The sequence below is a fragment of the Emys orbicularis genome, chromosome 4, assembly GCF_028017835.1.
Source record: "Emys orbicularis isolate rEmyOrb1 chromosome 4, rEmyOrb1.hap1, whole genome shotgun sequence".
Classification (NCBI taxonomy): domain Eukaryota; kingdom Metazoa; phylum Chordata; order Testudines; family Emydidae; genus Emys; species Emys orbicularis.
In genome coordinates, this window is record NC_088686.1 from 41,157,403 (window position 1) to 41,182,166 (window position 24,764).

The 24,764-nt window shown below is 44.8% G+C and overlaps 1 protein-coding gene across 16 annotated transcripts in view; it reads right to left on the minus strand.

Moving 5' to 3' along the window:
* NRXN3 (neurexin 3) overlaps window positions 1-24,764 on the minus strand; it is a 1,366,589-nt gene that overhangs the window by 890,627 nt on the left and 451,198 nt on the right. For 14 of the 16 annotated variants that reach the window (XM_065404047.1, XM_065404046.1, XM_065404048.1 and 11 more), the window contains 2 exons: window positions 17,017-17,220; window positions 6,929-6,955 (listed from right to left, as the gene is read on the minus strand). In XM_065404047.1, coding sequence (XP_065260119.1) covers window positions 6,929-6,955; window positions 17,017-17,220 — 231 coding nt within the window. The remainder of the gene's footprint in view (window positions 1-6,928; window positions 6,956-17,016; window positions 17,221-24,764) is intronic. The other 2 variants (XM_065404062.1, XM_065404057.1) reach the window with 1 other exon arrangement.

Here is a 24,764-nt window from a genome sequence, read left to right on the forward strand (position 1 = left end):
TAGACCCGCAGTGTGAAGCCCTCAGACTCTGATGGAATACAGCTGCTTTCTCAGGTAAATGCAACTGATCACAGCTCATCTGAGGGAAAGGCTGGGATGTGGACATACATGAATAATGTGGCCAAAGAACTGAAAAGCAAAGTTTAGAAGCCTCTTCCCCCCCCTTCCACTTCCCCCAGTCAGACTGACTGAAATCCTGCAATCATCGCCATGGGAAGGTAAGCAGGTCAGCCCACTTTTCCTAGAAGAATGTAGTAAGGCAAAGACTATGCCCTAATGACTGATGGATAAGGTGAAACAAAGTCAGCCAATGACCTGGTAAAACTCATATCCAAGGCTCACAGAACCATCATCTGAATCTGGAATCTGCCCCCTCCCATCTTCCACCCCTTTCCAATGTACGCCAGCCATCATCCACCACATCTTTCTGGCTGGTTTTTGGTATGTGGGGGATCTATCCATCTGTCTAGGTGCAATTCTAGCACCCAGCACGCCAGCAGTTGATTAAAGTGCTGTAATTAATATTTAGTGATGAATTACTAGTTTTCTATGCTGGTTTGGATATTTTATTTGGCTATCTTGTCGTCATGCCCTCCCAAACTATTTTTGTCTTTAGTTACACTCTCAGGCACAGCTCTGAGTCTGCAGAGTCTCCGATTTTTATGAAGAGAAATATATTACACTGCACTCAGATTTCCAAAGGTGGCAGAGGACTTCAGATAACCAGAGAGAGTTAATAAAACAAGGAAGATGACAAGTGTGTTGTGTAGACTGCCCAATGCGTTTCCAAGGAGTGATGACTGTCAGATAGTCAAAAGGGTGCATTCCATCTGGGTCCCAACCCTATAATGCAGTGTACAAAGGGATTGAGGGGACTATATTCTAAACAGTGCTGACCCTTTAAAACCAAGCGACTTTAGAAAACCCACTGAACCCTCTTCCTCAGCTCTGGAATTGACGGACCAGAACTGCAGCCTTTCTAAAGAGGAAAACAATACTACCTTGAGGGTCATCAATCAACCTCTGTTAACCAAGTCTGGGCTAACTGGAATTTGGTAAATCAAGGCTATACCAGAGTTTTTTAGATCAGATTTAAGGCCTCCAGGACATTAAGTGACATGGGGCCTTTGTACTATGGCAAAAAATGCATTCTAATGTCACTGCTTTTTCTGACTTTACACATCAGTCTTTTGTCCTTTATTGTTTAGTATTAAATCCTACCCCCAAGGGATGAAACGACAATGAACTATGCCCCTAAAATGAATTATACCACAGCAATACTTCAGTCTTCTCAGTCCTTGCAGTACTGGGGTAATTAAGGGTACCTGCTAAAGCCTTCATTTGTTAAGAGTTCTGCATCCAGTAATACAAACCACTACGGCCTCCTCACCAGCTACTCTGGGTTCAGAACTGCTGAAATCACTGTGATCTGTCCCAGAATTTATTGCCAAGGGCAGCTTTCAGGATGGTGAGGAGTGCTTGGAGCTGATTAGTGCCTGTTCTGTTGTTTTTTTTAAATCATGCCTAGTCTCATTAGAAAATGCCATCCTTGGGCTGCTCCCTATCGAAAATAAATACATGCATAAACACCCTCTTCTTCCCCACACACTACGTCATGTTTTTCCAATGTTTACATCAATTTTCTGCTCATGAAAGTGCAGGGTTGACAGGACTGAAAATCCTCCCCTTATCCACAGAACAGGTACAGCTCAGATGGTGGCAGAGCAGTCTTCCTGCACACAGCACCCACTGCCTTACCCCTGCCCTGGAGGGCCCCAGAGAGGAGTCCAGTCTCCAAAGGCCATGCAAACCTGGTCATCTCTGTTGAGACTGCCAACTGTGGGCTTTATCACATGGATAACTGTCCGCTTTTATCTGGACTGAGGCCAATACATCACCTCACGCAGGCCACCAAACAGCCTTCAGATGGCAATGGCTTTCAGTTACTACACACCTGGGCGGGATTCAAATGAGCAAGTCGGAGCCAAAAGGATCCACATCCTGTTACCTTGCCACAGAGGAATCTTTCATTTAAACCTGGAATGCTACCAGAGGATGGCAGAGAGAATCTCTTTTTCACATGACCTCTGAAGAAGGTACCATCCAAAAATACAGTTTCCTTCCTGCCTTCCTTCCCACACTGCAATGGCAGCACTGGGCTGAACTGGCACTTGAATACATGACTTCCAGCCCAAAGGTGAGAATGCTACCAGCTAAGCTGTTCAGACACTAAAGCTCCTAAAAGTAGCTGCAATGTTACAGTACAACATGCTAATGACTTGTCATTATTTCTCAGTCTGTGTTAGCATTAATTTCCTCCTGGATTACATTAAATTGGCATTAGGAGATACTAACGTCACAAATATGATGGGAACATCTAATCATATCACCTCATTTTACAGATAATATTTTCTTGTTAGAGCATTATTAAGCTTTTATTAAAATGACAGCAGATTCCCTAAGAAAACAGAGAAAGGCTCATAGTGTTACAATGTTTTGATTAGATTTGGGTTAGCATGGTTGCATATTTGTTTATGATAATGCAGTGAGAGAAAAGCTCTTAACATCTCCCAGAGATTCATATATCATAGGCTCCTGCTTTATGTTGCTACAGTGGTGCTTAACAAAATGAAACTTTGACACTATGGAAAATGGAATTTAACAGGGCACTAAATACAACACAGTCTGCAGCTGGAAGGGGAGAGCTGGCCTCATGTCTTAGCTACCTGCTATTGTCAGAGGTAGCTTCACAATTAACTGGAGTCCTAGCAAGGAACCAACCATGAGGCCCCCCTAAGAAACACAGGGTCTCCTAGTAGCAACTGAGCTATGAGATCTCTTCCTCCCCTCTGTTCCTGCTACTTGAAATGGAAGAAAAAGTAGGCTCATAGGTTGCTGAGGCTTCAAGACCCACACAAATAAATGGACCCTTGGGAAATGACTTGCTTTGCATGTTCTAGTGAGAAGTGAAGGCCTCACTATGAAATGTTGAGAGAGAACCCAGCAGTGTTCCTTGGACCAAAGACGACTGCTGTCTCAAAATTATTGCCTCCTATATTGGTAGCACCCACCTCCTTGTCTGTGATCAGAGACACAATGTGGGAAGGTGGGAGAGATGTAAATGAGGCCAGGAAATAGGAAGCAAAAAATAATCCAGAAATGTCACTAACATGAGGACTTCTGCACCCTATACTCCAAAAGCTACTATATCTGAAATATATGCAGTGCCATTCCTGAGGCTTCAGCTTGGCTAGACAGTGAAGAATACACCCCTAGGAATGAGAGATGGTCACCAAAAAAGAGACGCAGAATGCAAGGACTAGAGCACACTGGAGAGGTAAAGAAATACTGGATAGCATGGCACAATAGATGAGGAACATTATAAGGGCTTTCCTACCTTCCTCATAGGTATGTTGGCCACTTCAGGAGGCTGGTTACAAGAGGAGATGGGCAAAAGAGCTGTTCCTCTTGGGAAAATCCTGTGTTCTTATGTTCAAAGTTCAGTCCCCCTTCATTTTTTAAAAAGTTTATGTTTGTACAAGCAGAGACATTTGACAGGCAGGAATCTCTCCTTCAAAGCCAGACAACGCAATTGTTCCATCTGTTAGGTCTGTGCTGAGAAATCACTCTACACAGCTTCAAACTCTGTGATCTGAGAAACTGATTCTGATCTTGCTTCCATTGGTGTAACTCTACAGACTTTAATGGAATTACCCCTGATTTAAGTGAGATAAGCATCAGGCCCTTTAGACTTCAGACTTTGCCAGTGGAGGTCTTTCCAAGAGTGAAGTGAGGGAATGTTTTTAAAAATAAAATAGATACATGAAAAGAAGAACATGCCCCTATACACAGGATACCAGATCAATCACCCACCCTACAATTTGGAGGTATGAAAGGGATGGGGAGTGAAGCCGAGCAGGAAAAATGGAGTGATGGAGGGCAGAACATGAGATCATCAGGAAATGTGAACAACCCACAGATGCAGCAAAGTAGCACAAAAGCTCCCCCAACCCAAAACCATCCTTCAATGAACAGAAAGAGCAATGAGAATCAAAGTCCTTACCTGTCACTGCATGCTGGAAGCCTTGGAGGCAGCATGAGCTGCAGTGCTGTCTGTGACCATGCTAGTAGGATACCCAGGCCACATCACTTTTACTATTCCATGGGATCTCCCAACCACAGCTCTGTTTGCTTTTAAAACACGATCCAGGTCTCCTGTGTTTGGTTAGCAATGGTGACTGCATAATCTGAGGTCCCTCAACTGGAAAGGAAGCTTATTTCTTGAGCTCACTCACCCTCACCCTTAAAACCCTCTCCTCACCTCAACACACACGCATGTCCTCCTGACCTCTGAAATGTTACTCTGAATCCAAGGAGGGATTCAGGCTACATACCCAGAATATTAATCAACCTAGGAGACCTACACCTGGGAGACCCACAGCCATATGTGTAACTCCCCATGCACGAATAAATCACCAGGCACCTACAAGGATGAGATTTTGCTTTTGCTGTTGCCTAAGCAAGTTGAACTTAGACATAGATCAGGGATATACAGTTTCACCACTAGTCAGCTCCTGTATGGTTCCCTTCCAGTAATTGGGACAGACAAACAGCCCGAGTCTTTCCACCATGCCAGCAGTGCAGCAAAGGTTTGAAAAAAAGCAAAAACTAAGAAGAAGAAAAAAAACCAACAAAGCAGAAAATCATAAAAACTAAATCAGGAAAATCCAAGTTGTTTTAAAAATAAATAAATAAAATCTTTGCCAGAAGAACATATTTAAATATGCAAAAGTCTAGACTATTAAAAATTCATGAAAGCAAAATGATTTAGAGAGATGCTGACGCTGGTGGGGAAACTGACACAAACCGCTTGTCTGATTTCTTTTGTCTGTCTTTTTTTCTTTCTTTCTTTCCTTTTTCTTTTTTATTACTACTAAAGGACATTAATTTGCATGAAAACGGAATCTTTGTTTCCTCCTCCTGCTGCTGCTGATTCTACACCTGAAGACAGAGCCCTTTCTGGGTGACACTGTAGGAACCAGCTGTTCTCAAATAGGGGTGGGGCTGGGGAGGACATCAGATGCTACCTCTGAGACTGGTGCTCAGAGGACACACTAATAATGAGCATGGAACAAGTTCCTGGATGGATGGGGGAATAAGTAGCAAGAAGCATGGAAAGTCTTAGGAAACAAAAGAACCCATTTTTATGCAAATGTCCTTAGTAGTGCTGGACAGAAACTGGCAATCTTATTTTGCAGGGATTCAGGGAATATTTTTCCTGGCCTTGTTTTGCACCTCTTGAATACAACATTCAAACTAACCTAAAAGCTCAAAACGAAATTCAGACAAAGGCTCCATGTTCCTCCTGCTTTCAGATCCATGGAGCCAACCAGTTCCGCATGGCACTGCATAGCATACGGAGGATACTAGTCAGCCCACATCCTGCACACATCTCTGTGCACTCCTGCTCCCTTGCAGACTGACATGTGAGGGAGCTGCCAGTGACCAGGAGGGGAAACAGGTGTGCCATCTGCTCAGGTATATATCATCCCCTGCTACATCTGCACACCTCCCCTTGGTTTGGGTCAATACCATATGCGAAACAACCAAATGTTGTATGGTTTCCATCATTGCACCTGCACAGAGAGTCCCAACTGAAGGGAAAGTAGCAAAGGGAATGATTCCCAGAGAGAATCGCCATTGCTGCTGCTGGCTGTTTCATTGCTGGCTGCAAACTACTTGTTCGCTCCAGAGAGCAGAGTCTGAGGTGGTGTCTCCTGGCGCAGCTCCTGGTGCTGTTAGAAAACTCAGCCTGAATGAAGTGACCTACATAATTTGCTCCTTCCCTGGCCTCCCACTAGCTCAGATTGGACGGACTATATAGCTCAAAGGATAAAGCCAACAGGGTTTAGAAAAACCCACCAAGCCAGCTTTGCCTTCTTGTCTTCTGGTACCTCCAGAGCAACTTGTTCAGCATTCCATAAACCCCCCTGCATGGAGCACAGCACAGAAGGGCGACCACTTCGGAAAGGAATTTTGTTTTAATTGGAGATGAGCCTAAGGACAAAAGCCTTGCGTCCAGCAGCCCCTAACTTTGGAGGCTGATTGGCTCCAAAATCCAGACCCATGTTTTGTGGCCTGAGGCCCATACGTATTTCAACAAGTTCTAAACTCCTGATTTTTTAAATATGGCAGGAGAGGCTCTCTCTGTTGCACTACAGAGTTTCTGGCTGGGATGTGGTCTTTAATGATTACTCTTTATGGCATTCCTAAGCCTCCTTCTGTCTCACACAGACTGAAAGGGACCCAGAGTTAGCCCCTCAGATGGGATTTGTCACAGAAGCCTAGCTGGTGAGGTGACCTGCAGGTGATTCTCATATAAGAGTCTGAGATGCTACCCCAATGCTAAGGGCTTCTTCCCCCCCACCCAAGCCCGCCAGCCCCCTTAAAAATGGTATTGAAGAAATATCAGATTAAGCAGCCACCACTGTGTCCTGAACACATTTTATTATAGGGGTGTTTTTCAGGTAGTGGAGAAGTGTATACAGTACCTGTTGTTACTTTTACGTGTTCTCTAAATATCTCTAAAGGCATTTCCCAAAAGACAACAGGTTACCACTGAAACACATTTTCAGCTCATCCCAATGCCCAGGTGCTTTTCTGCAAAGCCATGAAATAACAGTTCATCTTCTCCTGGGAGAAACCTCACATAATACATTTGCACACAATTACCATGAATCCTTCCCTCCTCCCCCAGCCCCAGATCCCACCCTATCTTTGATTTTTGTATTTAAAAAATGAATAAGAAAGGGGGAAAAAAGAAGGAAAGAAAGAAAAAGAAAAACAGCTTATAAACTAGCAAAGGAAATAAAGTTAATTTCTTTTTTTAATATATAGAGAACAAAATGAAACTTGAGGGAAAACTTACTGGCGTTACAGTTTATCCTGATACAGTCTAGATGGGGAAAAATAAATGAAAGATGAAATTGCATCCTTCAAGGTAACAGCTGCAGACATCCAAAAACAATCAGTCCACCCTTCCGGGGACAGACACACGCAAAGAGATGTGGCCATTTTATATTTATATACAGTCTGTACAAGCTCAGGCATGGGTGTATATGTACAGTATATTCTATTGAAATATCAGATACATATGCATATATATATACATACACACACACGTATATATATATATACACATTTGTATAGAGAGATATACCTATATACATATATATCCACATATCGACACAGAAAGTTCTTTTCTTTTTAAGGAAGCCTATGCAACTAAGATTATCTACAGCTTCAGACCATGAACTGATATTAATTAAAAGGAAAAAAAATTGACAAGTAATTAAGGCACAAAATAATCTTCCTCAAAATGCAAGTCATACCCCAATGTCCTTTCTATTTTTTGAAACCCTCTGCAATTTCTCTAAGAAGCTTGAAGTTTAAAGGCAACCTTTACACTTGGTTTCATTTGAATTAATTCATAGTTATTGCATAAATATACCACCTGTCCAACACAGTATACCTGTAAAATCAGTCTATCGACGTTGGTTGGTGCAATATTTAACCCTTTCCACCTCTCCCCAGGACAGACCCTCTCTCACTCCCCTTAATGTTAGCCCAGATTGCTTTGAAAAAATGTGCACAGGTGCATTTACCACTGTCCATTCAAGTGAGGAAAGGGTTAATATACCCCCCCAGTTGTGTCCTATCATAAAATGGCCACTTGCAAACAGCTAACCGCACGAACACCCAGCCCAGATTTCAGCTACTTTTTGGGAGGTTGGGGTGATTTTTTGATTGGTTGGGGGAGGGATTTTTTTATTTTTTTGGTTCAAAGATACCCAGCTCGGCCAGCTCCTCAGAGCCCAGTCTCGTCTTGCTGCCTGAATGTTAGTACTGAATGAGACACCTGTAACATTCAGGCAGAAGATGAAACAGGCAGTGAAGTGGCAGACCTCAGAATCTTTGACAGCCCTGCCTGCTTCACTCAGGGGTTCCACACAGGAGGAAGGGAGAAAAGGAGCATAGGAAGAAAGGAGGAAAGAAAAAGAAACAAAGGGATACAGAATTCTGTTCGTTCACACTAATAGGGTGACCAGACAGCAAGTGTGAAAAATCGGGACGGGGTGGGGGGTAATAAGAGCTTATATAAGAGAAAGACCCAAAAATCAGGACTGTCCCTATAAAATCGGGACATCTGGTCACCCTACACACTAATAAACAGTAACTGAGGAGCCTCCACAGAGAAAACAAGTGGTGTTTGATGGCCTGAACCAGAGAAGTTCTGAGCACCTGCTGCTTCCACTTAACTTACTAGAAATGGCAAGTGCTCAGCCCTTCTCAGGATGAGGCCCCTGGAGAGGCTGGTTTGATCCTTGGGCTTGTGAACATCCCCCCACTGGAGTGCCCCAATGTGAGCATGGAGTTAATGCATCACCACAGTACCAGGCGTCTTTGACCATCCTGGTCTTCTTTCATAAACCCCAGGTTAAGGATCATAGTCTCTGAGTTCTGGCCATCCTGACTGGATATCCTGGAGGAGAGCCTCTGTCAGGTAACCGCAGCCTTGCCCAGCACAGCTGTTTGTCTGTATCATGGGGATATGGCCCAGCAGCAGAAGACATAAGGAAAGTGAGAGGAGAGACTGGAAAGAACACAGAGGGGGAGAGAGCTAAATCGGCTGCATATCAGGGTGAAATGCTTTTACTCCGAAGGGTGTAATAAGGACAATTCTTTCAGTAGTAGAAATAAACTGCAACTTTAAAAAATAAAAAGGAGGGGGCTGAAGGAAAAGAATCAGTTTCTATAAATAAAGAAGGGGTGGAAGTGATTAGGGATATACCAATCAGAAGCAGCAATGCCAGAGAGAGTCTGTTCTCAAGCAGAACTTCTCTTGAGAAAATCTGGGGTTGGTTTTGTGCAATTAGGTTTGTCATGTGTCGTCAACCGCAACAGAAAAGTGGGAGCAAACAGCCCTGGAGCAATTGGTACGATCACCATACAGTGGTAGCTATATCCCTTATGGGAGGGGTGAGGGAAGCCCTCTAAAATATATAAGAAACCAGCTGTCTTTTCCTCTCTGACCAGAGAGAGAGAGAAAGAGAGAGAGAGAGATTGTGTGGCTGAACAGGAGACAGAGATAGACCAAGCACAAGTGGTATGGCTAGATCAGTACAGGGGTTTACTGGGGACAAAGTCACAAATGATCAGTATAGAGAAATATGACAGGGTTCTGAACAACAATAATCAAACCGGGAAACTAAAAAGTCAGTGGCAAATATGATCAATTTGCCTGGAGAATTCTTGCTTCATTATACAAGGGTTTTGAATGTTTCCACATTTCCAAAGTATTTTTTTCAGAGTGAGCTGCTGTATGGGGGTGGAGGACCAGTGCTTCGGGAGAGAGACAAATACACTCCCTGTTTTGTTTGGTAGGGGTTTTAATGTACAAGAGACCAAGCCATTTAGTGATGTGCTAAAATGACCTGGATTTTGTGGGAGGCTAGATTTCCAGGCTCTGAGAACATGAGAGCACTGACTGATCCCTCCTCCCCTTCCCACCCAAAAATGACAACCAGCCAGGGCACTGTCTTCCAATACCAATGGTCGCCCTACAGGAGATCTTCCATGGGAAGCGTTTGCGTTGGAGGGATTCTAAATCTGCTGAAGGTCTTGTGAATCATCTGTTTATTTGAACCGACCCTCTGAGATGTTTAAGATTCACCCATGACTGGATTTTATCACCCCATGATACCAGTGACATGTGAGCTACTGAAACTGCAGTTGCTCAGTACCTCTCAAAATCAGGCCCAAGCGGTTTAAAGTTTGGCAGCAAAAAACGGAGGCACCTAAAAATCAATGGCTACTGCAAAAACTTAGGATCAAGTCTTTATTTCCTGCCCCAGGGTACCATTTTTGGCCTTAGCCTAGGGTAGCAGAGAGGATTAAGCCATCTGCGAATGAAACTATTTTTCTCCCCATTATACCAAGCTTCAAAAGGATGAAAATGGCTCTTCTTTAAATCAGAGCAACACTGTGAAACCAATGCACTCCCAGGTTGTTGTGGGGTAGAAGGTACATATTAAGGTACAGATCCAGGTAGCCAAAGCAAGATCAGCTGAGGAGCTTGGCAGTAATTAAAGAAACCTCCTGGGATTCCCCCATGTTCGTATTGGTACAGTAAGGCTTTCGGTAATCCTTGCTGAGGGTTCTCAACACTGTAATTGGGTTTTACTAACGGGATTTGCTTTATTTCAGTCTGGCTGAATTCCTGACTCAAAGAGTTTTTCTGTTCCTTTGGATTTAAAGGTGAGCACAGCCAGAGTAGCTGTAGATCTAATAAGCAACTGTTAGGTTTAGTCTATGAATGAGATGTCTGGAGGGTAGGGGGCAAAGCCAAAGTGCCACATCTATGGGGGGGGGGGGGAGTGGGAAGAGCCAGGGAAGACCCAGTCCAGAGACCTCCCTTCATTTATTCCTACTGTAAATCAGGAGCTCCTCACCAACAGCTCAGTAAGTAGGATCTCCTAGCAGTGGATTTTCAGGAGCATGTTACCTGGGCAGAGGTCTAGGGGTTCCTCTGCACAGAAGGTTAATGGCTCCAGTGCAATGGGCTAAAGTTAAAGGTAGCACTGGTATGTAGTTTAAGGGAAACACAAGTGTGCATAGACAGAGTGTGGTGTGCAGAAGTTGTGGAAAGGAAGCAAGTACAGGAAACAGAGCAGCATGAATGAAGGGCTCTGACAGCCAGAAATAACCTATTTAAATGGTAGAGGCTGAATTCATCCCTGGAGTCATTCCACCTATGTTTCTGGAATTACACCAGGGTTCTCATGGCCCTGTTTATCTGCAGGACACAGTTGTTGTGTATATCTGCCCCATCACCCTGGAGTCCTCCACCTACACACTCATTGAAAGTTTCGCTGCTTCAGGTGGCCCCTTCTTCAGTCATGTATGAGTGGTGTGTAACAGTCAGGATCTTCTGGAAACTATGCTTGTCTGAGTTTCTCAGTGTCTGTCTTTGTGAGATGTTATCGTCCTTTTGAGGAGCAGGGTTAACTTCTAAGAATCCCCACGTTCGCCAGGGATGGGGAGGCGCTGGAGTGTGCTGGGGGGGGTGAAATGATGAGCACGACTGGAAAGTAGATTTGGAAATGCAAACTTCTCACTCAGGACTCTTCTGAGAATGGATAGGGTGTGCAATTATAGGGCCAGCTTTCCCCCAGTCCCTAACTATTGTCATTATAATAATTCCTGTAACAGGAATTGAGAGACCTTCAGCCATAAAAAAAAGGGAATGTGACATTTCAGTGCAGATCCAGGGCTGTGATTTCCCCATATTGGGCAGTAGGGGGCAAAGGTGAGCTGCCTCCGTTTCTCACTAGGGGACAGGGTGCTCACCAGCACAGATAGTTAGCTTGCAGAGCATTGCTAAGGCATGGGATCTTTCTTCAGAATCAGTGAAAGGGAACATCTGTATGTGAAGGGGAGTGCATGTGGCTTCCTTCAATAAGGTCCAGACCTGGCTCTGGAAGTGCAGCCCACTGGATCCCAGCAGTGTTGGATGGGAAGGGGGAAGCACAAATTAATGCTGCTTACTCTGGATCATTTCCTCCAGGAAAGCTGGATATAGTAAAACAAAACAAAGAACCTAACAAGCCAAGATGTGTTGTGCATATGTTGGGTGTGAATAAGAAAGTGCCTCATTAGTGGCAGAGTCTGAGGAGCTGGGGGGGGAAGTGTCAAAGTGCAGCAGCTGTGTCTGGCTGGGCAGGGTGCAAGACTGTTTTATGCAGGGTGTGGACACTGAGTGCAAAATTGTGTGTAAATGAAATGTATGAAAAGATGTTGTGTGTACAGTGTGTGTAAAGGGGTGTCAATGAGAATAGGTGCCTGTTGTGTTTTGTGCATACATGTGTTTTGTGTGTGATATGCACACATTTGTAACAGAGAGTGAAGTGTATGAGTGACAAGTCATTCCCTCTGGGAAGGGACCATACAGCCTCAGCAATGCTGGAGGACTCTGACCCACGGCCACTGAGCCAAACACCTCTCAGGGGGTTAAGCAGAAATTACTGGTTTGGAAAGCCCAAGACATCACTGCCCCCCTCGAGGCTAGAGCTCAGTTCAGGATAGGAAGAAGCTATGAGTCAGATGAGCTTCATATGTGCTGTGCTGCAGAAGGGGCTTTATTCTGGTCACCAGTATCCTGAGGGAGGGCATGGGAGAGGGGAAGACAGAAGCTAAATGCTCTCAAACATAGCTCAAGGGCAGCACAAACCAGCCAATAGGAAGGCAGAGGAAGAAGGTGGCTGTTCCCAGCTGATATGCCATTTGTCTCACACTCAGCATGTCTTTGAAGTAGCAAGGGCTATTCCAGAGCACCCTTCACTGTATTTCTCTCTCTCTCTCCCCCTTCCTTTCTCAACTCAGTTGTGAGATTTATCACATTTGGGTTCCAACCTTCACACAGCAAACATCCAATATGCTGTGAAATGTGCTAACACAAAGAACACACTGCCCCAGGCCCCTGACTGGGAAGGTCTGAAACAGCTCCTCATCCCCTTTAAATGAACAGAATTAATAGTCAAGGCTCTTTCCTTCCCCCTCCCACCCAAGTCTGCGTTGGAGTAAGCATTCCTGGTTTAGTTTTTGGCAATGAATGCTGCAGTGGTGAGGGGGATATGCCAGCCCCTGCAGGCTTCTCTGTACGCTCTGTTCTCAGGGCTGTTTGCTGTGCGGGCCGCAGGCTTCAGGCCTTTGAAGGGTTGAATACCATCTTTTGATTTACCATGGCTGATGGGGTGTGAGAAGCTTTACAACTCAAATACACAGGGGGGAAAAACAAAAAAACAGCACAGAAAAATACTCAAACCATAACAGAACCCAAATGGAATTGAACGAGAAAAAAAGGACAGTTCTTAGTAATAGCTTTAAATAACTTAGAAAAAAAGCACAACTAGATAATACACCACTCAAAACAGTCTGTGCTGATACAGATCTGGCACTTACCAGCCCATTTGGGGATTCGGATGTATGACTGGTCAGATCTGAGCTCCCCCTTATTTGGAGTTGGTGGCAGTCTGTCACTTAAAAGGGCATTTTGGCATTGTCAAGCCAGAAGGTCTTGGATTTCACTTGGATGTAACTTATCTCCTCAAATAGTTGACAAGAACGCCAACTAAACAACTGGGAGTTGATGGCTTGGCTTCTTGGCACTGCAAAGCCTCCCCCACCCCCCAAGGTCTCAGATTTGATCTCTTCCTTCAATAACATAATCTAAGCCCTTTGGAAAACAGAGAAGTCCTGATTTAAGGTCTTGTGGGAAACCTTTGTAACTCTGGGAGGTTCAGACAACTAGGGTTAACTTGGTTCAGTATTCCAAATAATGGAAATTAAGGTTCTGTGGCTCAAATCACTGGGGGAGCAGAGATGCACAGGCTCTCCCCAGCTGCAGCATTAGTCATTTTATTGGAGCACAGACCTTCAGAGCTCTGCAGGGCTAAAACTCCATGTCTGCAAAGCTTAGGAGCTCAGCAAAAATAATGATTCAGTCACTCCCGCTCCAGCATAACTAACCTTCAGTAACAGAGTTTTGGTTCACTAGGGTTTCCCCATGTACCAGTCCCTTAGCCAAGGACAGTATGTAGCGTATATTGTAATATGAAGCTCTTGGTCAAAACTCTGGTAAAATGCTCAGAAAGCATTTTCAGTCATATTCTTTAGGTGGTAGGGCATTAAAAGCCAGATGTTTAGCATCTGGGCCAGGTCTAATGGTCTCCAGAAGGTCTGTAACAAGTTACCACAGCTGATGGAACAAGCAATATTGGCAGGCTTTGGAAGAAAATGTTTTCTGCTCTCCTCGCCAAAGGGAAAGCCACTGTGATGTAAAGTAGAACCCTTTAAAGTGAGGAGGGGGAGATTAAATGGGCAGAAAATGTTTCCTGCCTTGCCTTGCAGATACCAGAGTGCCCTCTTCCCTCACTGACTTCCATGGAAGTTGAGGGTGTCTCAATACCTACCAGGTGGCACCTTGCTCAGCAGAAAAAGGGGGTAGAGCTCAGTAAGGACAATACTTTACATGCTGCAGTGCCTTGTGAGAGAGGATCTCCAAGTGCTTTGCAAGCATCCACTACTGAAGCCTCACTGCTTCCCTATGAGGTAAGGTAGCTTTAGCACCTTTAGCAGAGGGATAAAGTGAGGCACTAGAGGGTAAAGGGACTTGCTCAGGATTACAGTGAGATCGTGGCAAAATTCAGAATAGAACCCAGGTGTCCCAGATTCCCAAACCCGGCTCTGACAACATAACACGCTCTCCCTCTTAAAATATGAGATTTGGCCTCACAGCACTTTGATTCTCAAACAGACAATCTTTTTCACTCTAATTATCAGAAAGAATTTCAGAAAAGGGACCATGGGAAGGGACAGAAATTCTCAGGGTGCTAGATTATTTGGACAAATAGCATTGGATGGGAAAAGCAAGCAGCTGCAAACACACTAATCTCACACATGCTGGAGTTGTTTGAAAGATTCTCTTTATACGTTAGACTACAGAACAATAATTCTTTGGAATTGATCCCTAAAGGGGACATGGTAGGCATAAGGAATTCTCCACTTCACTTAGAACTGATACAGGCAGAGATGGATGCCACTTGAGAAGTCATTCTGGCGGCTGGGATGATCTATTTCCCCATGGACCAGTGCAATTTAGTACTACCTCTGCTGCCATGCTGGCTGGACACTCAATGATGCTTTACCGTGCTCTAGTTCAGCTGAGTACAGCATGTAAATGCCAGACCACAGGAGCTATGTAACAGTGCAGTATTTTTCCATCTAAGGGAACACTTAGTGCTTCCAGATCCTCATGGGATGGAGACTCTTTTCATTTCTCATTTTTAAAGATAGGAGCTTGTTCTAACAGATCATTCCCTTTTCACCCTCCAAACCCAACAGTAAAAGAAAGGGCTGACTTTCCCTTCCAGAGCCAAAGGAGTTCTTTTGGAAGCCAGTTAATGCCACCTCCTGGGTCAGCCCTAGAGGGGTGACTGGAGGGCAATATGTTACACTGTTCCTTGTTGACCTCTAACAGCTGAAAGTCCAGATGAGGACCAAGGTGGAGCAGTCCCTAGAAGAACCATTCAAGTTATGTTTCATTCAGCTCTGGTGCGGCATGATCTAGAGGATACCACCTATGTCTAGCTGTGACATGGTTCAATGACCGAATCACATCAATATATAGTCCGATGTGTGACACTGTCACTGCACTGTGCAAAGTCATTGCAATGTCTCTTCTTCACATTATGGCCCAGCCAGGACTCAGGAGCGAGTTTCCTATTGATAGCTCATAGTATTTGGGAGATGTCACAATGGGGCTTGGAATTTCAAAAGCTAGCCCAAGCTCATCGTGGAGCATACACTTAGTTCCTGTTAGATACCCTAAATATTAGGGGAGGCTTATCATTTCCAATAAGTACTATGGCTCTGCAGTTCTAGCTCAGATTCTCCTCTCAGTTATACTGGTGCAATCACATGTAGACAACCAGACAGCAGCAGTATAAGTGAGAAGAGTATTTCACTTTGTGCTTATGTTCAACTCCAAAAATACCAAACAACCAAACCCACCCAATATCTCTTATCCCTTCCCCACACACACACACTGGCACTTTGCCTCTTCAAGATTTTCAGACATGAGAGTCAAAAAGCTGCCACCAGGGGACCCATCCACCTGCTGGCCTACAATAGTGAGAGAATGAGGGGAAGCTAGATGCATTCTCAAGCAAGTATCCCTAGATAATTAGAGTGGATTGTTTTGTTGATCTACAGACCCCAGTTACTCAGCTCAGGTTAATAAGAGAGTGTGTTTGTTATGAAGGAAACTCCCCCACAACCATCATTTTTATTATCAAATTTGTTCCCACTCAGGTTCTGTCTGGGAATGAATAACTTTGAGGAGACAGAAGTAGGCTTGGCAAGCTGGTCAACTGACTCAAACAATGTCAGTTGTTTGGTCAACTGAACGCCTATTTGACCATGGTCAAATGTTTCAGCAAGAATGTCCCGATGCAGGTGGCGGCCTACCTTTTTGATTGCATCAGGTTGCTATTCGTGCATTTTTTAAGAACTTCATATAATTGTGTTTCACATTTTTCTGAGTTAAGATAACTCAGTTAAGTAATTTTTTGTAATTAGGAATAAGTATCTAAGGCTTACGCTATCAAAATCATAAAGTCTTACTCTTTTGTTATTGTTGTCATGGTTCTAATATCTGAGTGATTTAAAATATTTGATCATTTTGACATAATTTGACTGATCAATTGACCAATTATTTTTGGACTGGTAAATTGACCCACCCTACACAGAACATAACCTCTCTGGGTGCTCCCCCTATCTTTATTACTGATGCCTTTGAGTTTAAAAAACACACTAAGCCATTCAACAGAAAGAGTCTTAAAGGCTACAACCTACATTAGAGTTACTTGAACATGTAGCACCATTACTGCAGAACACAACAGTATTTTTTATAAGGGCTTGGGCCCTGAGAAGGTTCAGCATTCAAACCATTAGACCAAGACCAGTCTCTTGAGAGCATGGGATTCACAGCACCTACCCCTTCCCTCCATGTCTGTTTGGCTTCCCTCCCATGCCCTGCTTTGACTGTTTTGAGTGGTGGAAAAGAGGCTGAATTAATGAGTATATGATTGATCAAAAGATGGACCAAGTAGCATGTTTTACACAAAGCTAACCAGTTCCAGACCAAGAAAGGAAACTTAAAAACATAAAGACTTAAAAACCACCACTATCCATGACCAAGAATTGACATCAAATGTCCATGCAGAAACTGTCAGAGAGAATTTCTCTCTCCGCAGATAGTATCATTACAAGGGTCTCAGCAGCTACTTTAGAAATCAATCATATCCGATCAAACCAACAGAAAAAAAGAAAAATGATAAAGAAAACACTAATCACAAGCCCAAACTAAAAGTGGAAGGGGGAATCTCTGTACGATACCTAAATTGACCATGAGTTTGACACGCCCTCCATCTAGCTCCAGGCGAAGGGTGTCAGCAGAATCCCGTGAAGTGGTGGCCATTAACAGCCCATAGGCACGCTGGGACATGAAGCGGAAAGACACATCTTCTGCCTCTGTGTGCATGACCATGGGCATGATGATCTTCATATACATGCTGCCATCGTAGCTCAAGATGGAAGCCTCTGCGGAGAAGAAAAGAAACAATGACTAACCATGAGAGCTATGTAATGCTTCTCTGGCACACTTACACACTGTTTATATAGCAATCACTTCACCCACCACTGAAATGCAGCCACTTCTGGGGTATAAATGCAGTGGCTCACCCAGCAGTGGCCTCACACAGCAATATTACACAACAGGTTAAAGCAGGAAGCAGAAGATATTGTATCCAGTTAAAACTACAATGTAGGGAAGCAGAATGCAGTTATCCACACTAGAATTTCCCAGGACTCCCAGGATAGCACCCCCTCTTGTGAAAAGGGCCATGGGATCTTTAATGATCACTTGTTGCCAGGACCTTAATTTTATTATCTTCTAAAAGACAGCTTCTTCTCTGGCAGCCCAGCTTCCCCTAGCACTGTCCAGGGTCACTAGTTTAGACAGCCCCTACTGAGTCACCAAAACCCCTTCCTGCAGCACATGGATTTTACTTTGGAGATCACATATCAAATATTTTAAGGAATGTCACTTATTTGGTAGGGCATTTGATCAGATAGAGAGTATTTTCCAAGCAACAATTTTGCAAGAAATCACAGACTGTGATACAACTGTACAATTTTTAAACCCATATAGTGATATTTCTTAAATATAAGCTTTACCCAGTAATTTTCATACTGCCTTCCTTTAGGTCTTTAAAATGAACAGCAGGTCATCAGCCTGCTTGAAGATATCCTGCCCACACACAGGACAGGCCCAGCATTTAGAAAAACTATACAGCCCGAAATGGTATTGCTTCAGCAATCACATACATTCACAAATTGTACACAGGCTGGCACAAGCCCTTTCTCAGCCAGGGATGACGGGCAATGGCTCCTTCAACCTTGCAGAAGCTCCATTACCCAGAGGACAAAACATTCTGAAACGGCCCAATTGTCACAATCAACACAGCTGTTCAGTGAGCTGCCAGTCAACCTAAAGGTCTAGCTGACTATCATCCAGAGGGATGTTTGTGGCCCAAAAATGGGTACCAGGAATTTTACAAGGACAAGGAACACACAGAAAACATGTGACGGCTTATACTTTTGGTTTGATTTTGGTGGGTTTTTTAAAAACCCATGGTTAGAAATTAAGGAAAAAACCCACACATGTTATCTTTCATCTAGGACCTACAAAAATCCTGAGAGAGGGAGAGGCATTGTTTAGAATAGATCAAGGAAGTATAACTAGCAGGGCCGGCTCTGGCTTTTTTGCCGCCCCAAGCAAAAAAAACAAAAAACAAAAACACACTGCGGGGGGGCCGGAGCGGCGAAGCCAAAAAAACCACAACCACCTGCGGGGCGCTGGAGCGGCAAAGCACACACACACACAAACCTGCGGGGCGCCGGAGCGGCAAAGCAGAAAAAAAAAAGAAAGAAAAAAACCTGCATGGCAGCCGGAGCCAAGGGGACTCCCTGTGCTGCAGACGTGCAGCAGAGTGCGCACCCGGTCTAGCGAGGGGAGGGGGAGGGAGCGGGGGAGAGAGAGAAGGGGGTGGCCAGCGCTTCAGCGGGGCACTCGCCACGCGGCCCCTCCCGCCGCGCCGTGCCGCCAGCCAGGAGGGCTCCGCGCCAGTCAGCTGGGAGGGAAGGATGTGGGCTGTCCTGCCGAGTTTGCTGCAGGGCGCCCCCCTCCTCCGCCCCCTACAGGGCAGCCAGAGTGGCAAACCAAAAAGAAAAAGAAAAAAAAAGGGCAGCCGGAATGCCACCCCTTGGACTCTGCCGCCCCAAGCACGAGCTTGCTCGGCTGGTGCCTGGAGCCGGCCCTGATAACTAGAAAAGGGTGAAGCTGAGCAAAGGAAAAATTGAGGCTAGATAGCAGGAAAAATTTACCTTAGGGTACGTTAGTGTGTGGAACAGTCTTCCAAGAAAAGTGGTTGAACTCCCATTGCTTGGGGATACTAAAAACAAGGTTGGGTAAAGCCCTGCAGAACAGACTACAGGAAATATTAGCCAGGGATGGACTATCAGGTCTTCTCTGCCTCTATTTTGGGTGTGATCCTATGTGTGTGTGAGTCTGCTCTCTCCTTGAGATGTGTGTAAAACTCATTTGTTTTAATGGAGGGGATATTGTAGGGGACAAATATGTACTAGCATGGTGCAGGTTTCCGAATAAGTCTTTTCTAGCTCTGATGTCTCTTCCTCTATTATTTTTTCCCTTACTGGTACAAGTTGGCTAATGTTCCTGGAGCCATGCTGATATGATCAATGGTGCTGTGATGCAAAACAAGGAAAGAAACAAACCAAGACCCGTATCAGGTTTAAGTATCACTAGAAACACAGGACATGGCACAGGATAGAGGTAGGAAGAATACCAGGAAAAGGTAAACCAGAGTCAGGAAAGAAATTACATTTTCCCATCTTCCTCAAGAACATCACAGAAAATAGAGATGTGAGGGGAGGAAACGAGCTATAAAAATAAGTACTTAATATTCTCTATTTCCACAAGTTTTTTGCCTGAGGAGACTGGTGTACATCTCTAAAGGGGTGGAATTGAAGTCTCATGCTAGAACTCTGACAACCTGTGCAGATTTATAATTATCGTTTCAGTCCCTCAATATGTATAAGGGGTCCTTGGATGAGTAAATTTTATAAATTCCATAAACACATTAATACATGAATTAGAGTGTCCCCTTCCCTTGCAGATAACACTGACTTATGGCAATCACTCCATGTGGGATATTAATCATAGAACCATGTAAGAGAATCCAGAGTTGGAAAAGACCTCCTATGGTGTGACACAGGCAGGCCCAGGCACAAATATTACCTCTGTGTCCAACCATCTTACTCTTTCACCAAAAGGGGCCATGTGTGGTCTCTGACAAAAGCGAAGAATTAGCTAATTATCATGGGCACTGCAAAATGTTTGAATGGGAAACAATTTTAGAGTTATGTAACATGTAGGATATTATGTTCCAAATCAGTTGGGAGCAAACCCTATTCCCCGAGGGAGGGGGAGTCTGAGAGCTGACCTAAGCAACATGAGGAAATGGACAGCTGTCAACTGTGCTAGTTTGCATTTACAGTCTGGGGCAGACATAGGTTTCAGCATTTACAAAGACAAAAGAACCCAAATAAAAGTCTCTGACTAGGGGCCCCTTGGGTCAAAGGACAATAGTCTCTAACTGTCTAAGGGAAGGAGAAAGAGGACAAGGAGACATCCATTATAGAGGAGGGATTCTGACAGCAGGGGTGTCTCATGAAAGACAGATCCCAGTTTTCAGAACTGGACAAGTGCTATAAAAACAAACCATTGAGTGAGGAACACTATCAGACAGGAAAGGAACTTGTTAATAAGTATAGGCTATATATTGCCTTTATGGTTTTCCTTTATCTGTGACCTAATGTTTCCAAACCCTTATACTTGCTTTTATTTTTGTTGTCCCCAGTGATGGGACTTCCACCATTTTGGGACAACTATTCCACAGGCTTATGGGTCTCACTGAGGCAGTTTTTCCATGATATTCAGAGTCTGTTTTCTCTTTTTTAACTTCATCCCATTCCCTGGTAGTTCCCAGCAGAACTTCTGGGTCCTTACATGAGCTGAATTTTTAGACACATGCATGATACGCCTGTAAGAGCCAGTCCTTATTGCCCCTCCGACTCCAAAATATGCAGGCCACATCATTTTTGAGAAGAAGCAATATGCACTCCTTCCTGCCCACAGCTAGCCAAGGGCTGCTCAAGGCCCTGGACAAACAGTGATGTTTTCCCAATAATACGCTCTCTTGTATTCCAATTAGAAATGGGTGGGATTTGTAGTGGCTTATGGCAGCCCTTTCATTGTTTAAGGATTCTGGGTTCCACTGCCCTGAAGATGCTCTCTATTTATCTTTCCCTCACTCCCTTGCGGTCTCTTTCAAGTTCAATCCACAAAGTCACTCTTATAATGGAATTATTCTTTTTCTGTCAACAGAATCCAGACCCTGCTGTTGGCAGGAACTAGAGCCACCATCAGTTTCTCTCCACGTTGGGGAAGTGGGTGAGAGGGTAGGTGTGGAAGGTGAGCAGGTATGTGGCTATAGGAGACAGTGGATGTATCTGTGAGAGGAAGAGGGTGTATGTGTGAGTGGGTGGGCACATGTGCCTAGTTGCAGGAGAGGGCACATGGCTGGATGTGTGGTGGGGAGGCAGTTGTAATGGGGAAAATGTGTGTGTGAATGGGGTGGGGGTAAGTGCAGTAGATATATAGGTATGTGGGTGGAGCAGATATGGTGAAGAGTGGGTGTGTGGATGGTTGGGAGGCATGGTGGGGAATCAGTACTTGTTTGTGGGTTCACTAGCAGATCACACTACTGGTATGGCATGGAGAGACTAATACACCACAATCTCTGACCTTTGTTAGCAGCGTTAAATTCTCTACACATCAAAGCAATAATGGGATCACCAAGTAACATACAAATAACCAACCATTCTCCTCATCTGCACTTCCCATCGTACACCAATCCACAGGACACCTGCCCCCACCTGCACAGCCATACACCTTCTGCGTGCCAGCCGTTAGTGACATACATCACCCAGAGAAATACATCTGCTCTTGGCTAGGGGACACAGAGGGAAATGGAAGCACCTTTTTCAGATGGGGAGCTGGGCTTGGCTTATCAAAATCCAATCACTTTCCCCTTCACTTCTGCATCCCTAACTTGCCACCTGCAGCTGCAAGCTGGAACCAAATGTACTATATATATTACACATATATTCACAGGCTACGTGTGTACACACACACACTCTCTCTCTCTCTCTCCCTCCAACCCCCCTCGCTGTGGATTGTATTAGAAAGTGCAGTCAAGCATGAAATGGCCTTTTGAGGCCTTCAGCTCAGATGTGCCCTGCATAAAACAGTTGTTTGCACTAGTATCTGTGGGGAGTTGGGGGGGGGGGGGTGCATAGTACTTAATTTGTAATGAAAGAGGTGCCAGGGCTCAAACCATTTTTTTACATTCATAATTGATCCAGCAAGTCCAGAGGTGCTGGGTCTCAGCCCGGATACAAATTAAGCATTTGGAGTGTATCTAACAAGAGCTCCAAATCTGTTCCCTCCCTATTCACGGTGCTATTTATTAGATATGCGGAAGCCATTTTGCACCTGTTATAAGCTAGTACTTTGCGTTCTTCCAGAGCTCAAAGAAGAAGTGGAGAAGCAACAGTAACGCTAAGAAGAGCAGAGATCCAGAGAGAAGCCCCTTTCCTGCATAATTCAACTCCTCCACTCCCTGTTCTACAGAATGATTGCCTGCACCCCAGCACTACAGGTAAAACAAAAAAGTCAAGATTTAAAAAAAAATAAATGTATTATTATATCTATTAGAGAGGGACCAGAACAGCTCCGAGAATTGCTGGAGACAGTACAAAAAACTAGGCCTAACCGCACACCTGAATTTTATGATGAGGATTTCTGTAGCATCGGCTGAACCAGAACCTGAAGGCAAATGGATTTTGAAGATAGGGGTTGCGGAAGGGGTCTAACTTCAGTCCCAAACTCTGATCCAAGCGTGGTGGCTGTAGCTCATCTCTAATATTTAAAGCATTAAGAATTGATAACGGGTGCAGGGGGTGAGCCAACAAAAGGATAGAGGCAGGACTTAAGAAGTAGGAAATCAGCATACAAAACACCCTTCCCTCTCCTCCAGGCCAGGGCTGAAGCAAACTAGAGATGAGATATGTGCAAGGGGAGAAGCTTACCCTGCAACTGCCCATGCTGTCCCTATTCTGAGGAGAGAAAGAGGCTTTCAGGGCTGTCGATCCAGCCCCATTCACCAGACCACCTTTCATTAAAAATTAAAATAACTCAGCAGACTTGTGCTTGGATTGAGTGCTAGAGTCCCATAGAGGATGTGCTTATGACACAGTCATCCAGCTTTCGCTAGGGTTGGTCTTAGCTCTGTAAACATCACATGAGTACAGAATGGCCATTATTTGACAAAGTCCCCCAGTTAAAACATATGAGCTTGAAGAGTGGTCAATGGCATAAATATATCCCATTAATCTTTACCAGATGACCTGTGCCCACCTTGGCCTTTAACTCAGAGGTGTGACTGGTGACCACTACAAGTTTCAGTGTACAATGCTATATCTATGTAAGCAGGATTTGAATGAATGCTTCCCTGACAGCTAGCTGGGAGGGGGAGAGACTTTGGGTGTGTTTATGTAAATACAGTTTGCTCCTGCCCTGCTTAAATATGCAGCAGATAGAGCGGTGTCAAAGTAATCAACTTTGGCTGGTGCTGGGTTACAAATCACCTTAGTACTGAATGCAAGGGTAGTGAAATACGGGTACCAATGTTGTAATTATTGTAGGAATACAGGAAAGCAGGACTGTGCTTAACCTGTCCCAAATAAGGAGGTCACATTCAATTGAAAGAACCTCGTTAAGCCAGGGGCTCAAATGCCAGAGCCCTGTGAAAGCAAGAGGGGTGAGACCAGATGTCCCAGCCAGGAGGTGTGGACTCTCCGTAAGGGTCCTCCTCCCTGGACTCATTAAACCTGTTCCTCCCCACTGTTCAAAGAAAGAGCTAAATAGGCTTCATTAGGAGCCTCTGTTATTTTAAGTGCTCAATCAGAGCTGAAACCATGTTATGTAAGGTAAGAGTGAGTTTATGCCCTGCCTTCTAAGAGCTAAAAATCACTGAGAGCTGAAATTACTTGAGATGGGGCTGTGTTTCTGCCCAGCCTCCAAAGAGCTGAACATTACTAAGAGACTGATGTACAGAGGTCACAGAAGAGAGGCAGGTGGCAGCAGAAGTTGACTGACAGTGAGCTGGCGAATGAGTGGCTGGTGAGGCTGGCAGAGAGGCGCAGCAAACGGACAGGAGAGGCGTGGTGAGCAGCCAGCAGGGCGGCTGGCGGAGAGGGCCATAGCAGAGCCCTGCAAAGAGGGGTGGCGAGCGAGTCCTCGAGCAGCGGAGCGAGTAAGGTGCCTCTTTTACACCTCCTCCTCCACCCAGGGTGGGAGGTGAACTCTGCAGATGCACCGCTGAACTCTGGGTCTGCACTGAACAAGGACAGCAACTGTGAGCGGGGTGCAGAGAAGGGTCAGGCAGGTGAAAGAGACTTTTGGGTTGCTAGACTTAAGAACCTGAGGGGAAAAGGACACTCCCCAATTTACTTGGGGGGTGGGTCTTTTGCTCATGGTTTGTTTATGAACCCTGTTTGTGGTGTTTTCCCAAATTAACACCCAGTTACTTCCCTCCTTTTATTAAAAGTTTCTTTTCTACACTCACTCTCTGTGCTTGCGAGTGGGGAAGTATTGTGTCTCAGAGGTGCCCAGGGATGGTGTGTCATTTTCTCAGGTTACTGGGTGGGGCTCGAGCCGGTTTTGTGTTGTATCGATGGAAAGGAACCCCTAGATACTGAACCCAGCCCTGATTGCTGCTGGCTCCACCTGGCAGAAGGGTTACATCTCTATCCAAGTGCCTTGGCTGTTCAGATGAAGATGAAGTATTGCACTGTGGAGCCTGTAGTCTCCATAGGCTGCACTTCTGAATTAAAGAGAATGATTGCTGCAATCTGATAGGCAGGCTGTGTGTGAACCC